This window comes from Pseudorca crassidens, chromosome 7 (assembly GCF_039906515.1).
Source record: "Pseudorca crassidens isolate mPseCra1 chromosome 7, mPseCra1.hap1, whole genome shotgun sequence".
NCBI classification, from domain to species: Eukaryota; Metazoa; Chordata; class Mammalia; order Artiodactyla; family Delphinidae; genus Pseudorca; species Pseudorca crassidens.
The window spans coordinates 17,695,741-17,711,461 of record NC_090302.1 but is presented as its reverse complement, the minus strand read 5'-3'; the positions used below and the strand labels follow the sequence as shown (position 1 = coordinate 17,711,461).

Genomic DNA, 15,721 nt, shown 5'->3' with positions numbered 1-15,721 from the left:
ATTCCTTTGAGCAAGTTGCTTATTCTCCCTGGGACTCCATTTCATTATCTATATTAATAGAGTTATTAAATTAAGGATTTTCTCAGTTGTAAATGTCAGTGATTCTGGTGCCCCAGACCTTAGGGACTTCTTGAGTCAAGAGCTCCAAAAGGAGTCTTCCATCTCCCTGGACACCTGTGGAATGGGAGGAGACAGAAGTGCAGATCCCAAGGACCCTAAGGAGGCACCCCTGGGGCACAGAGCTGGTGTGTCAGATGAAGACAGCCAAGGCCAGCTCCAACCCAATGGATCACTGGTCAAGTCCGCCTCTAAGGCCTGCCTCAAAGCCTTCACCCTGACCCAGAGCCAAGTTGTTGCTAGGAAACAAGAATCTGGAGCCAGCGGGCCGACATCATGCAGGCTGGAATCATGTTGGTCTATCTGCCTCTTTTCTCACTCTTCGTGACCAAGTACTTCTAATTGCTTCGGAGGAAGAGAAAGGCCTCTCAGGGAGAACACACTTGTTGGAGTGCCCATTGTGGTTAATTAATAGTAAAAAGTAAATGGTGAGAGGACTGGAGAAAGGATGGAAGAAAGAGACGGCAAGAGAGAGTACCTTTCACCACCTATGTACCTCTGGATTATGTATCTTACCCACTCTGAGTCTCAGTTTCCCAGGCATAAAGATACTGGCTTCAGAGGACTGTTTGGAGGATTAAATGAGATCATGTATGTGAGGTGCCAGCGAATCTCCTGCCACTCAGTGGTTCTCAGTACCACTGGCTTTCGTCATTACAGGGCGGCAGTAGGGTATGTGGAGTCTGGAGTCAGACAGTCCTGGGATAGAATCCTGCCTCTGTCTATTACCAAGCCACATGACCTTGAGCACATGAGTTTTCGCATTTAGAAGATAAGGATAATAACCTGGACCTCACAGGGATTTTACAAACACAGTGTGAGATCGTGTGATTAATTGTTTCATAGTAGAAACAGAAAACAAGTCAGTCATTGCTGCCCACTCCTCTGTCACCCGGCCCCCGCCCTCCCCCCAACACACCCCTACACATTCTTGACCACTATAAGCTTGGTGTTTGGCTGTGCAAACACGCTCCCCTGTGCTCCACCGCTGGGCTCCAGGCTGTGCTTTCTGATAGCTCTGCCTTCTATTCCCACCTCCAGGCTCAGGCAGGACTAAAATTCACAAGCTGGCAGACCAACAAGAGACAAACAGCCATGGTGTTAGAAGGTCTGGCAGGAAGAGGGCTTATATCTTAGGCTGCTGTAGTCAGGGCTGGAAAGAGCTACATCATTCTGCTTTTTGTTTAGTAATAAGCATCACCACTAACTTGATTGTGTCTCACAGTAATAAATGATAATAATACTAGCTAGCATTTCCTGAGCACTTCTTATATGTCAGGTGCAGCGATAATCACTTTACAACCATTGATTCTTTTAATTCTCATAACAATACTGTGAGGCAAGCATGATGAGGCCCATTTTAAAGATAAAAGGACTGAGGCTAAGAAAACCCTAAGCCACATCTGGCAAATGGGACGGATGACTCACACACAGCTTGATTTGTATGTTGTTATTTGTTGAAAGGTAACCTCTGATAAGGAGTGGGTAAGAATGACTGATTTCATGTTGAGTTCCTACTATGGGCCGATTAATCACATGATCTCGTATCATCTTCATAACAACCTGAAAGGTCCAGATGTTTTTCCAACGATTCCTCTGGTACCTCCCATACCGGTCCCTCGTTTTCATTTAATTTTAGGCATTTGGAGATTCAGCCTCTCCTATTTGTGAGAGTTCTCTGCTGTGGACAGAGCCAAAGGCAGAGGCGCAAAGACTTACAAAGCTCTAACAAAGAAGCCAATGGCAACCCTCAGGAATGCCGGGGGGGATTCAGGCACTATTGCTCCCAACTGCTCTGGGAGGACTCAGCACCTGCCAGGCTGCCCCACACACCCAGCCTGCATCTTGCCTGCGCAATCCCTCTCCACCTCCCTAGATGGCAAACGCCCTCACCCCCCAGGGCTCGGCTTAGAATCTTCTCCAGGCAAATTCCCAGCTCATCCCAGGTGGTTAGAGCTGTTTGAGAGCAGAGAGCATGTCTCATTCACCATGGCACCCTCAGCACGGACACAGGCCCTGGCGTATACTAGGGGCTCAGAGCACTGTTGTGGAAAGTTGGGGGCTGAGAAGGGACGAAGGGAACATGCGAGACAGGGGAGGGAAGGCGCCCTGTGGTGTGAAACTGTGCGTGAGGCTGCCCTGAGGGTGGAAAGTTCCACCTGCTAATAATGGCCTGGGAAGGCAAAAGCTTCCATCTGGGTATCTGTGTTCCCTCCAGACCATTTCGTTCTCAGAAGGGGGCTGAAGACAGAAAGAAAGCAAAAGCCCCATATTCACCTCCAGGGAAATTCCACATTCTTAGAGCAAGACTGATGCGAGCGAGCGAAGGGTCCTGTCGAAAATCCTGCTCCCGGAGTCCCTGTGAGACCTTCCTGGGAATGGGACTGTGATAGGGGAACAAGCGTGATCTGGCCCCAGTCTGAAGAGAATCAAGAGTGTCAATCTCTGAATGCGTCCCCTAACTAGGACAATGGGGACAGTCTCCAGTGGTTCAGGAAATGATGTTATTTGTGCATATGTTGTTTTTTTTTTTTTTTTTGCGGTACACGGGCCTCTCACTGTTGTGGCCTCTCCTGTTGCGGAGCACAGGCTCCGGACGCGCAGGCTCAGCGGCCGTGGCTCACGGGCCCAGCCGCTTTGCGGCATGTGGGATCTTCCCAGACCGGGGCACGAACCCGTGTCCCCTGCATGGGCAGGCGGACTCTCAACCACTGCGCCACCAGGGAAGCCCTGTGCATGTGTTTTTGTGTGTGCAGGAACTCTGAAATAAGAAAATGGGCACGCTGCCAGATGAATGGCTCCGTGATCTATGAGCATGTGGGGGGCTTTGGCGACTAGGAGTCTTTGAATTTGCTGTAGGTTTTCAGGTGAAGAAAGACCAAATTATGCCTCTAGCTGGTTATTAAATTTCCCCTTTTGCAGTGGCGGGTCCTAATGGATTACCTAAACTGACCTCAACTTTCCCATATGTAGAGTGGAAATAGCTAACCTAGATGGGGATGGAAAACACCTTACATATGACTCACCATTTCTTACTCTCACATTCACGACAGATACTGCTAAGCGATTCGACCCCACCAAGCCTGGTCCTGACCCAGAATCTCTTTCAGTGCAGTATTCCAGGCAGCATTTCACTACCATTTGATCATAGCTGACACATAAGGGAAACTCAGGTCTGGCTAGATGACTGCTGAGGCCTCTCTCAGCCCTGATGTTTTTGGGTTTGGCTTTACCTTATAACATTGCTCCTAAGTTACGCTAGAGAAGCATGTTGTGCAGAGGGGTGAATAAAGAGAGTCCTTCCACCCCTGCCTGAGCTGAGGGACTAAACTCCGGGTCTCAGCTTTCCCCAGTTCTTTCAACTGTGGATGAGAGAGACAGAACAGGAAAGCAAACAGTTCCCCTGGGTCTGATGCCAACATCTGAAGAGGTTTCTGAGGCTGCTGTGATCGAGGTGGACAAGCAAGGTCTTTGTGCTGAAAGCGGCCTGCGTTCAAACCCCTGGTCTGCCAAGTTCCCTGGGGTGAACTCCCGTAAATCATCTCCCCCGTCTGAGCCTCGGTTTCCTCAAGCGTGAAACGCAGATAACGATGCCCACCTTACAGGCTGGTTGTGAGGAGGAAATTGGGTGAAATAATGTATGTGGAGGTGCTTTGTGAGGTGCGCTGTGCTGAGCGCAAGCGGAGGATTATTACCCTTGGGACGCACCAATAGGAAAAATACTAGGGTGTTCCGTTCCAGATGGACTCAGTCTAAACCGGGGAACAGATGCTTTTTTTTGGTCATTTCATCTGTAGAAACAGCAGTCTCGTGGGCCTATTCGTATTGAATGAACCACATCCTGTATCGTCTTTTTGCATGGTTCTGAGGAGAAATAAGTTGGCTGTCTCCTTTGGCGCGCTGCAGGCTCGAGAGTGTCCAGCTCGTATTTAACGTCCTCCTGTCCTCTCCAAGAAAAAACACCCGCCCAGAGCTAGACCTATCCTACAAACAGCCGCACGGAGGCCAAGGGGCCAGGGGACGGGCAAGGGATACTCAGCCACCTCCCATCAGCTCACTGGGACCTTGTCCAGGCTGAGACTTTAACCCAAGTGATAGTTAAGGAGTACGAGGCTCAATGTGACTGGAAGGCAGAGAGCATGGAGACAGATGGGGCTAAGGAGGTTGCTGGGGACACAGCAGACCTGAGAAGGCCCTGAGGCCGTGGGGAAGAGTGTGGAAATTAGCCTCAGGGCAATGACAAGGAGTTTTCATGGAAGGAAGGGCATGATGGGATCTCCATTTTAGAGACAACCCATGATGCTTAATTTTTATGTGGACTTGACTGGGCCATGAGGTGTCCAGATATTTGACCAAACAGTATTCTGGATGTGTCTGTGAGGGTGTTTTCGGCAAAATAATCGGCAGACTGAGTAAGGCAGACGGCTCTTTCTGATGTGGTGGGCCTCATTCAATCAGTTGAAGGCCTGAATAGAAACAAAGGCTGACCCTCCCATGAGTAAGATGGAGTTCCTCCTGCCTGAGTATTTGAGCTGGAATGTCCATCATTTCCTGCCTTTGGACTCAAACAGAAGCATCGGTTCTTCTTAGTTCTAGAGCCTGCCGGCGTTGGAACTGGATCTCATACCACTGGCTCTTTTGGTCTCCAGTTTGCTGAGATCTTAGCTTGGACCTTCTCAGCCTCCATAATCACATGAGCTAATTTCTAATAATAAACCTCTCTCTCTCTCTCTCTCTCTCTCTCTGTGTGTGTGTGTGTGTGTGTGTGTGTGTGTGTGTGTGTGTGTGTGTGTGTATATGGATATGTGTGTATATATACATACATACATCTAGAGATACAGAACCGATTATATATATAGCTTTCATATATATTATACATATCATAAATATCATATGAATATATATCATATATATGTTCATATAATATATAATAAAGAGAATTTTATCTATCTACCCATCTATCCTGTTGGTTCTCTCTGGAGAACCCTGACTGTCCTCAGGGCTGTGCAGCTGGATTGATGTGGGACAGGACTGGATGCAGGGAGACCAGGTAGGGGGCCAACGCTAGAGTCCAGACAAGCCATTATGGTGGCAGCAGTGAGGTGGGAAGAAGTGGGCAATTTCAAAAGCTATTTGGTAATTAAAATTGATAAGACTTGGGATGGTTTGGAAATGGGGGGAGCGAGGGAGAGGGAGAATGTTGAGGATTTCTAGGTTTGTGGCTCTGCCTCTAAAGAGATACAGGTGCTTTTCACCAGAACACTGGAAAAAATCTAGGCTGTGTGGGGCAGAGCTTAGGCAGGCAGAGAGCTACCGGGATAGCACGTATCAGAGGAAAGCTTGGAGGCTGAACTATAAAATGGGAGTCATCAGCGTAGGGATGGCAACAGAGAGCGTGGCTGAGAGTCCCCACAGAGACAAGGGCAGTCCTGCAAAACCATACTGACTGGTTTGGCAGAGGAGAATAAGCCAGCAAAGGAGACAGAGAAGGAACAGTCAGGAAGGAAGGTGGGCACCCAGGAAGATCTGGTACCGCGGAAGCAAACGTAGACAGTGCCTCAAGCAGGAAGTGGTCAGCGCCATCAAATGCTAATGAACGGTCAAGCAAATGGGAACTGAAAACTGCCCCCAGATGATTTCACCAGGGAAGCAGACCAGTACCCATGCAGGTCTCAGCTCTGAGACTGACTCCTTTCATGTCCGGTTGGCATCTCTGAAGCAAGTTCCCTCAGGAAACAGAAAGCCCAGGAGAGTTCTCCAGCTCACATCAGCCCCTGGGCTACACCTGTCCTCACAAAAGGAGGTGACACTTGACTACATCTTTCCCTTCTCCTCCCCCCTCCCCAACCCCTGAGGTGCCTTTCAAACAGCCAGAATTCCTTTAAAGAGTAATCTAGGAATGTTTCAGGTGACATTCAAAAGGGCATCGTAATTCAAATGGAAATGCAGAAGTTCATTCCTTTGGACAGTCTTGGGAAATTAAAATAGAGATAAAACATCTCTTAAAGGTGGCAACAGGCATTTATCTGTGGGGACATCTCTAGGTTATAGGCTCTCCCAATCTAAACTCAAGAGCAGTTTAACCTTCACATGGAGAATGTCCTTTCATCAGGGTCACCGAGTCTCTAAACTTGGAAAAGACATATTAATCGCATACACTTTCTCTTCTACACTTTTTGTTTCTTCATTTCTCTTTGTGGATTTTGGTTTCCCTGTGTCTATCTCTCTTTGTTTTTCTGTCTCCTCCTATTTCCCTCAGTCAATCTCTCTCTGTCTCTATCTCTCTCTGTCCCTGTCTCTGTCTCTCTCTCACACACACAGAGAATGAACAATTCCTTTACATGCACACATCCTTTACCTTCCACAGTCACTTTCTCCGTGAAAAAGAAGCCACTGAAAATTCAGGAAACCTATCGGACTCATAATTTCTGCATTCATCACTATCCCCTCTGAATAGAGAATGACAAGGGATAACAGAAGTGCAGGTGTCACAGACACCTCCCTAGTAGAGCTCCAAGGCTCCCTCCCTCACTGGCTCCACCCCAGCAGTCCCTCTCCACCTGAGTCCAGTCTACCCCTGTCCTTAGTGCTGAGTCAACTGACAAGAGCGGAGTAAAGTAGCAGCCATGTCTCCCCCTGCCCCAACATATACACGTGTGTACCTACACACACACATCTGGGATCACGGTTACCCGAGTGTATGCGGCAGCCATGGGTGGAGGGAGTGGACTGGATCAAGATAGTAATTAGATGCCTGGCTCAGTGGTAGATAAATAGGTCCATCATTGATGCGTCTATGCTGTCATTGGATCCCTACCTTGCATATGGGAAAGTAGATCTTAGAGTGTGAACCGATTTGCCCAAGATCACACAGTTTGTAAGAGGGAAGCTGGGATCTGAACTAAGGTCCATCGACTGCAAAACCTGTATTTTGTCTGTAAATGAGGAAGTCTTTATCCAAGATAGCCAGAAGAAGGGTAACTTTATACAGGGAGTCTTAATCATGATATAAGACTCATGCATTGAGGTCATGGCTAGGAAGAATGTGTGAATATTAAGTCAAAGAGTGAAGTGAAGCCCCAATTAGGAAAAAAGTAGCTTTTCAAAATATAGGTGCATCAGGAAAACAGTAGCATATAGTGAAAATATTAAGCTGCGGCAAGAAACTAAAAACTTGACGTGGTGCTTGGAGCACGGCCTGGGAGCAGAGGTGATGGTTAAAGGAACCTGACAGGCTGAACAGCTTCCAAGCTAATCATACCTGGGCTGGAGTTTCTGGGGATGACTTAAGCTATTCTAGTTGCCTTCTAAGGTCCAGCTCTTCCTGGCTTTGGCTGGTACCATCTAGTTGACCTGTCCAGTGCTCCAGTCCCTTCTAGACTGGTGGAATGCCCATAATATCCACTTGGTGATAGGAAACCCCGCCTCCCTGCCTGGATCTTTCTAGTTCTTGTTGGCATGCCCAGTGCCTCTCTGGAATCATCATCTGAAGCTGGGTCTGTTGTTCAAGCTTTCATTTTGCCCTATTACAGGGAAACAATACAAAGGTATGGACAACCACTCTCCCTTTCTGCAAACAGCAGATATTGTTCATTGATCTCAGCGTTCTTTCCCAGTGATCCCAGTGACCTTCACATACTGGTCTAGAAAAGCCACTCCCCAGCGAATCAGAACTGGTACATGAAACGAGTTATGGGCCGTCGTATGACAGTGACTGGGTTCCCCACCACATGCCCAGCCACCTGCCTTTCTCCAGCCGTCTATCAGTAGATTAAAAAAAAAAAAAAAGTCTATCACAAGAATGACAAAATGTTGGAAGGCTAATACAGGCTGGACCCACGTGAGGACAGCACCCATGTCTTGCCTACCGCAATGCCCCAGCATATGGCGCGAGGTCTGCTGGGGAGAAGCACTTAGGAAGTACCGGTGAACCAGGGGTTAATGAATGACTCGTGGGAGATATTTTAATCAGGCACATTCACCCCAACTCCCTTGACTTTCCATGACTTCTAGTGGCTGGATCACAACGGTGGCCAGAGCCCCATGATTAGTGAACCTGGAAAGGCTGGGACGTTTGTTTCTAATGTCTGGGGACACTGGATGTGGGCTCAGGTTGGAATTTAAACACCAGCTCATTCAGGAGCAAACTGTGTGTCCCTGGTAAGCCGACAATCTCTTTTAAGTTCAGATTTCCCTTCTCTAAGATAAAGGGTATTTGCACCTTTTCTGCCTCAAGGGGTAGGTGGGAGGACTGAAGGAAGGCTGTGTGTAAACTGTGAAGGGCTGTACAATGTCCGTGGCTCTTATCCACACCCTGTTTGGTCTCTTCACAGCCTGCTCTTTCAGCCTTGGCCTTTCCTACCAAGAAGAAACCACCATCTGGGTCTAAACATAGATTTCAAAGAATCCTGGAGCACTCCACCCTCTACCCTTGCTGGGCTGAAAGGATATTTGCAGGGACTAGTGACACAGGTGCTTTTCAGGGAGAAATGAGGGCTGTGGCCACACATTAGCAAGAGCTGTGGCCAGGACGACAATGCTCAGCTGATGTCCATAACGTCACTTCACATTAAGCAACTGTTTTTTATGTACTTAGTGCATGCGATGTGTCTTACCTGTATTATCTCCTTTCATTCTCCCAAAAGCCTTGTAAGGAAATTACTATCCCTCACTCACCAAACAAGGAGACCGAAACTTAGAAGTTACTTTGCCTGAGGCTTCCTGGCAGGGATGTAAGAAGAGGTATCGGGACTTGAAATCCTGTCTGTCCCACTTCGACACTGTTCTAATCCGTCTTCTTCCCACAAGCTCTGCCCCAAGTGTGATCAGCTTCCAAACCCAGATTCATCCTGACCTGGTCCCCAGTGAACCCTGGTTTCACAGATGTCAATGACACACAGTTGACATATAGATGCCAATGATACACAGGTGGCTGGGGAGAGAAGGGACACACACCAACTATCTCTGAGTCCAGAGTCCTTTCTGTCCTTCGTGGGCAAATTTCCAGCTTCTCATCCACCTCCTCCCCAGCGTCACTTGCAAATTTAAAAGTAAAACTACAGTGTTTGATGTACCATCCAGGTGGTCACATCAGGTAGAGACAGAGAGGAAGAAACACACACAGATCAGCCGGCCTCAGTGTATCCCTATGCTCTTCTGGGAGCGAGCACGGACGAGGGAAGAAAGAAAGGTGCCTTTGCCCTGGAAGCCCAGAAGGAAAAGCTTCTGTACCAAGTTCAACCAGCAAGTTTGTGGAAAACTTGAAGGTTCTCTGAGTCTTGAAGGGGGTCCCCAGCTGCTCTTTCAGCATTCTGTCTGCCCTCGTCCCCATCTTACTTGCCAGAGATTCCATGCATCCATTGTATATCAGAAATAGCATTTTCTGGAGTGAAAAAGTCCAAGGCCTGGAAGCAGCCGAGGGTGGAGCTGGGGTGGGATTCGGCACTAGCGCAGCATCCCAGGCCCCAAATGCCGGACGAGGCAAATTGGTTCAGTGGCCACAGTGAGCGAAGGTTTTTATAAACATAACCTAATTGTATTACTTCAAAGTCCGGAAGCTTATTGCCCTGCTTAATGATGTGTCACCTTATTTATAGGGTAGCACAATGAGACTTCTATTGATTTAATGCACTTCCTTAAAGACTGTTGTTGTCACAGCCATAAACCGGAGCTATTCCCAGACAACTCAATTATTCCCCTGCGCCTATAAACCACCCCCGGTGCCCCAAACAGTCGCACACACGAGAAAGGGAGGGATGAGACCATGACAGGGTGGAGAGTGCAAAGGGAATTGTTCGGGAAAAGACAAAGGGCTTCATCCAGTTGGGGATGAGGGGCTGCATGAGAAGAGCTAGACAGGGAGTGTGCAGCGTCCCGCTGTGTCTTGGCTCTATCCAGAGGAGCTGTGGGACTCTGAGCAAGATTCCTCTTCCCTTTCAGCCTTAGTTTTCCCAGGTGTGCAATGGGAGTGCTGAGCCCAGTGAGACCTGCCAGGTCCCTGTGGCTCCCACATTCTGTGGTTTTAGGAGTTACGGTCAATCTGGTTCTTGGAGATAGGATGGCTGGTCCATATGGAGAAGGTGCAAGCACGTTTTAACACTACTCCTCACCCTTTCTGTCGATCGAGAGACTTTCTTTTCAAATTAATTGATAATAATAGTAACAGTGGTAACAGGAAGTGATCCTCACCCTGCTATGTGTGTCTGCAGGGCACTTGTTGGCTTATCTGAGATTCATCTTCTCATCTGTGAAATGGGGCTGTGACTACATGGACCTGTTACAATACATCATGCGTGTGTGCCATAGTTCCATCTTTCTCCAAATGCTACTGCATAAACCACTTTCCTTTAATGTAGGAGGGAGACAGGAATGGCTAAAGTACCCATTTCACAGGAAGGGAAAACTGAGGTGGGAAGGGAATGGATTTCCCAAGGGGAGTGGCACAGACTGGTCTCCTGCGTCTGGGAAATTCCAATTCTGATAATAGCTGAGAATCGGAGGGAAATAAGATCTGCTGACCCTCCCTGAGGATAAAAGTCTCTCCATGGCAGAGGCTTGAAACTGTCCCCCAGACATGAGGTGACTGCTCCCAAAGGAGCCAGAGCTCTTCTTGGGTTCTTTCAAGAGCCTGAAGAGAAGAAGGTGTCAAGGAGACACACTCCCACCCCACAGCCTCCTCCACCCGCCGACCCTGGCAGTTGTTTCAAGGGGAGAGAGTGGGAAACAAGGAGCGTGCAGTAGAGGCCAGGGTTCTGGAGTCCGGAACACCACCCCGGGCTCTCAGGAAATGCCTGAACTGAAAGACTCCTGAGAAAGCATCACACAGCCCTTCATTCCATCCACAGTGAACGAGAAGCCCAGAGAGGGGCAGGGACTTGCCTAAGGCCACCCAGTTTCTGTGGGGCAGAGCCAGGATTTAGCTCCCAGGGAGCTCAGTTATCTCCCCCGCAGCCTTACCTCCACACTGCATCTGGCCACCACCTCCAGCAAGCCCTCCAGGCTTACCTTTCTGATACTGGAGCCACAGCTGCTGCTGGACCTTCTTGCTGGGGAAGTGGATGACGCAGGTGAGCTCGGAGCCATAGAGGGCTTCTGCGACGTAGTGTGAGCCGTAGTGCTGGATGAAGGACAGCAGCTCCTCCCGACTGCTCTCCTTGGTCAGGATCTTGAGGACGTCGGTGAAGCCTGGACAGAGGAGCAGCACGCAGAGGTGGTCAGGCTTGGGAGGCTGGTGGCCGGCAAATGACAAGCCTGGATTTGGTGCTTTATCCATCACCATGGTGGCAGCCACATGTGCACAGCTTTCCCTCACTTATTTTGCAAAGACTGCTCTCGCTGGTGGACACACAAGACACTAGGACTGACAGGGAATCAACAACAGGGGAAGGCCTATAGCTGGCGACCTGAACATCACAACCAGGAAAAATCAAAGCTGATATCTACTGAGCACCTAGCGTGTTCCAGGCACACTGCTAGATGTTCCGGACACTTTGTCTAATTTAACCTCAGCCCAGCACTGCAGTCCCACCCATAATAAGCCCTGTCGAGTGGATGAGCAAGTCAAAGGTCATAAACTGGAGCTGATTTGCCTTTGGTCCTCCAGCCAGAGGAGCTAGGATTCCAACCCACTTCTCTTCTCACCCCAGGATGCACGCACTTCCCATGTACCCAATTATCCAGGGCCTGAGCGGTCCACGGCTGGAGCCTGGGGGCTGCACTGGCCCAGGCTCAGCAGACAGTCTGTGTCCTCATATCTGATCCCTGGCTTAGCTTCCTGTAACATCACTTCCCTTTCTGTCCCTGCCTCAGCCTCCCTAAAACAACAGTTATGTCCTTTCTCCTGCCATTGTCAAGGGCCTCCTTGCTGTTCCATTGCCTTTAGTCCTATGCCAAAGGGGCCTGAGTCCTCAGTGCCTGGCATGGGGCCTGCACAGCAATCACTCAGTAACCACTGCCCCCCTGCCTTCTTTCTCCTCCTACAGGCAGGTCACCAAGCTATTTTTCCAGGGGCCTTAAGACCTTCTGGGCTCCTCCCTGCTATGGATAAAGCTCAATGACCTTACCTGGGTATCCCAGGCCTCCAAGGTCATCTCCCATGAGCTACATACATCAGGCTTTATCTGTGTCCAAATCAGTTTTCTTATTTCTCCTGTATGTGATCTGGGATTTCCATCATTTTTTCTTTATGTATATCCCTCCCACACTCTCAACACACACACACACACACACACACACACACACACACACACACACAAACACACACCCCACGATTTACCTGGAATGGACTCCCACTTCCTCCCTAAGTCACACTCATGCTTTCAGGCCCCAGGAAGTCACCCCTCCCCCAAGAAGCTTTTCCCACCATCTGGAGCACCCACCCTTTGCACCTTCAACAGGCATCACCTTGAAAGCAGAAGGTCTGTCCTACTTGTCTCTGAGTCTGCACATGCATCCTTCCCCACCCACAAGTCAACCAGGTTCACGGCACAGATCCCGGACACAGCAGACACACCGACGCCCATTATTATAAGAACAGCTGATTCTGTGCCACATCAAAGTAGAATGTAAAAGAGCAAGCTCTTCTTCGACATTAAAAATGCGCTCCAATGTGCGAACATCTGATTTACAAGGGAGTTCTCGGGAGCGTCCTTATTGATTAATTAAAGTACATACACCTTTGTAGTTCTAACAGGAACACGGCAGTGTTATTCACAAGCGCAGGTGTCAAGGTGTGGGTGGTGGTAAAAACAGAAACAGGGCTCAAAGAATGGGTCCTTGATTAGAACAACCCCGCCCCATCAACCTGTTAACCCATGCAGCTGGGTAATTAATGCAGCAGCGTTAATAATGAGATGGTTTCTGTTAAGTAGTAAATAACACCATGGAGATGCCCTGTGGCTCTTTATCCAGGCAGACAACACTGCCTTCAAATCCCTGCCCTGCTCATGTTCTGCCACTTACTAGCTATGTGACCTTGGGCAAGTTACTTAACCTCTCTGACCCTCAGTTTCCTTATCTGAAAAAAAAAGTGATAAAGAATGCCTTCCCCTCGAGACTGATGTAAGCCCTAAGATATGAAACATTATAAAACGCTTGGGTGATGTCAGCCATAATTACTATTTATACTTCCCCATACCCAGGCTAAAAGAGTTCCATGTTGTTCACGAACGAAGCGATATTGAAAGAGAAAAGAGGAGAAAAGAGCTCGCCCACCATTTCAAGATACTTGGACAATAACCCAGTGGCAGTGTTATGAGTAAGAGTCAGGGTAGAAAACCCAAGGCCAGGCCCCATCTTTTCAGTTTTCATTTCCTTACTTTTCAGTTTTCGTTTATCTTTTATTCCTTCATCAAAACGGAGCACCAGTAATGTGCAGGAATGTAAGGTACAGGGATAAATAAGACCCAAGCCCTACCCACAGTTCTCAGGTTAGTGGGGGAGACAGACAGGATTCTGATGTGAATCAAGCACTTGTTAGTGCTTTAATATAGGCAGTTGAGCACAGGGAGTTCCTTGAATTATTCCAAAGGGTAGAGATAATGGGGGAGGCATCTCCGCGTATCGCAGGATGTGCGAGGAGATCCAGGCGGAGGAAACAGCGTGCGCAAAGTCACAGAGACAAGAAAGAAAATGTCCCATTTTGAGAACAACAAACTGTCCCTATCAGCTGAAGCACAGGGTTCATGTGGACAAAGTGTGAGCAGCGTGTGTGTGCGTGCGTGTGTGTGTGTGTGTGTGTTGGTGGGGGGAGGGGAGCAGGGACTGCATTACTGCTGAGTAGGAAATGGGCAGGAAAAGAAATCAGCCAGGAGAACCCAGAGGAATCAGTGCCTGAAAGAACTCATACAATTCACACACCTGAAGTGCTTTGAGAATGTAAGTGTGACCTAGATTATCATCTGCCCCTCTCTCCTATTCATCCCCCACACCCTGCTCAGACACCCCTTCCTCCAGGAGCCTCTCTGACTCCCCAGAATGGACAGCGGCCCCATGACTGCATTGACCTGCTGCAGTGTGTGGACACCACTGTCCTGCCTGCTTGTCCATCTGCCCTCCCTGTGAGATTGTTGATGGCGGGGGGTGGGGGGGGCGGTGGTAGGTGGGTGGGGCGTGGCCTCATTCCCTCAGCATCTCCAGGGCCAGCATCCTTGGCGGACCTGAGCTGAACCACGCCACGCCCCCTGGCTGCGGGCGGCAGTCCTCACCTGCCGAGAGGGTGATGGTGCTGAGCTTCACGCGGTACAGGTTGCTGCGGACCCGCCACTGCTGCACCATGGGGTAACCCATGGCCTCATCATACCTGACGTCTCCTGGGGAGGGAAGAAGAAGCTCGTGTGAGCCCAGCACGTAGAGGCCTCCCCCTACAAACCCACCCTGCGGCCCTGGGCTCTGGGCGACAGCCACCTCTTCTAAGTGGACAGAGGCTCGGCCCTAGGGTGAGGGCTCTCCCTGGGGTTGGCAGTTTTATCTGGACTCCACCTCCAGGCCTCTTCCTTCCTGGCCTCTGACCTCAGCCCCAACCCCGCCTTTTCTCTCTGCTCTACAGCTCACATGGCCCCCTTCACCCTACAAGCAAGAATGGGTTTACGGTTCCACTAACTCTGGTGGCGATTTGCCATGGGGTGCTAGATAGCACGGTGCCTCAGTTTCCCCATCTGATACCATGGCTACCTGGGCTGATCTTATTTCACAAGCGTATTGTGAGACTCAAATAAATTAGTAGCAGTGGAAGTCCTTTGGTAATCTTGAAATGTCCTACGTGTGGACTGGGGGCCAGAGAACCACAGCCCATTCATCACATACGGCCTAAGACTACTTTTGCACGATGACAGCAGAGTTGAGCAGCTGTGACAGAGACCATGTGCAAAGCCTAACACATTTGCTATCTGACGATTTATGTTTGTTCACCCTCTACAGACTGTCTGTTTCCTAACATGGAAACATAAGATGTCCTTTGGTAGCTCATAAAATACCTGTGCGTACACATAAAAGGTTACCATTTCAAACACGACCAAGAAACGCTGGCTAAACAAAGTTAAAAAAGATTAAAACAAAAAAAGCTGTATAATTTCTCAGCACCTTGAATAAATTAATATGCATTTTAAAGGTACATGAAGATAGTGCATAACGTTTTGCAAACATTTTTGACCAAGGAGCCCCGTTTTTAGGTTTCAGTGGAACTCATGTTTCATAGAACGCATCGTGTGAAACACAAGTGTAGACAAAACATAAACAAAGAAAAAAAACACAACAAAATGTTAGCAAGCGGTTAACTCAGTGTGGTGGATGTGTGAAAGATCCTTGTTTTCTGATTTCTATTCATCTCCATTTTCTAAATTTTGTGCTCTAAGCACTGCAGACTCTCTTTTTTATCATCAGGAAAAAATACGTGAAAAAGAAATGCTAGTCACATCAGCAGTTACTGTTACTGTTGTGTATCCTCTGCAAATGGCAGGCACATTTTCTGTCCTTTTCTCTTGTCCCCTGGTGAGGAGGCACTTAAAGAGATATTTGATACCAAGATGCAAATGAGAATCTCACTGGAACAAATGATTTCTTCCTGGACATTACTGCAGTATTAAAGTTGTCCATTACTATCAACTTT

The 15,721-nt window shown here is 48.7% G+C and overlaps 1 protein-coding gene across 5 annotated transcripts in view; it reads right to left on the bottom strand.

Moving 5' to 3' along the window:
* ASTN2 (astrotactin 2) overlaps nucleotides 1–15,721 on the bottom strand; it is a 911,537-nt gene that overhangs the window by 228,915 nt on the left and 666,901 nt on the right. For all 5 annotated transcript variants that reach the window (XM_067743527.1, XM_067743524.1, XM_067743522.1 and 2 more), the window contains 2 exons: nucleotides 14,322–14,426; nucleotides 11,122–11,301 (listed from right to left, as the gene is read on the bottom strand). In XM_067743527.1, coding sequence (XP_067599628.1) covers nucleotides 11,122–11,301; nucleotides 14,322–14,426 — 285 coding nt within the window. The remainder of the gene's footprint in view (nucleotides 1–11,121; nucleotides 11,302–14,321; nucleotides 14,427–15,721) is intronic.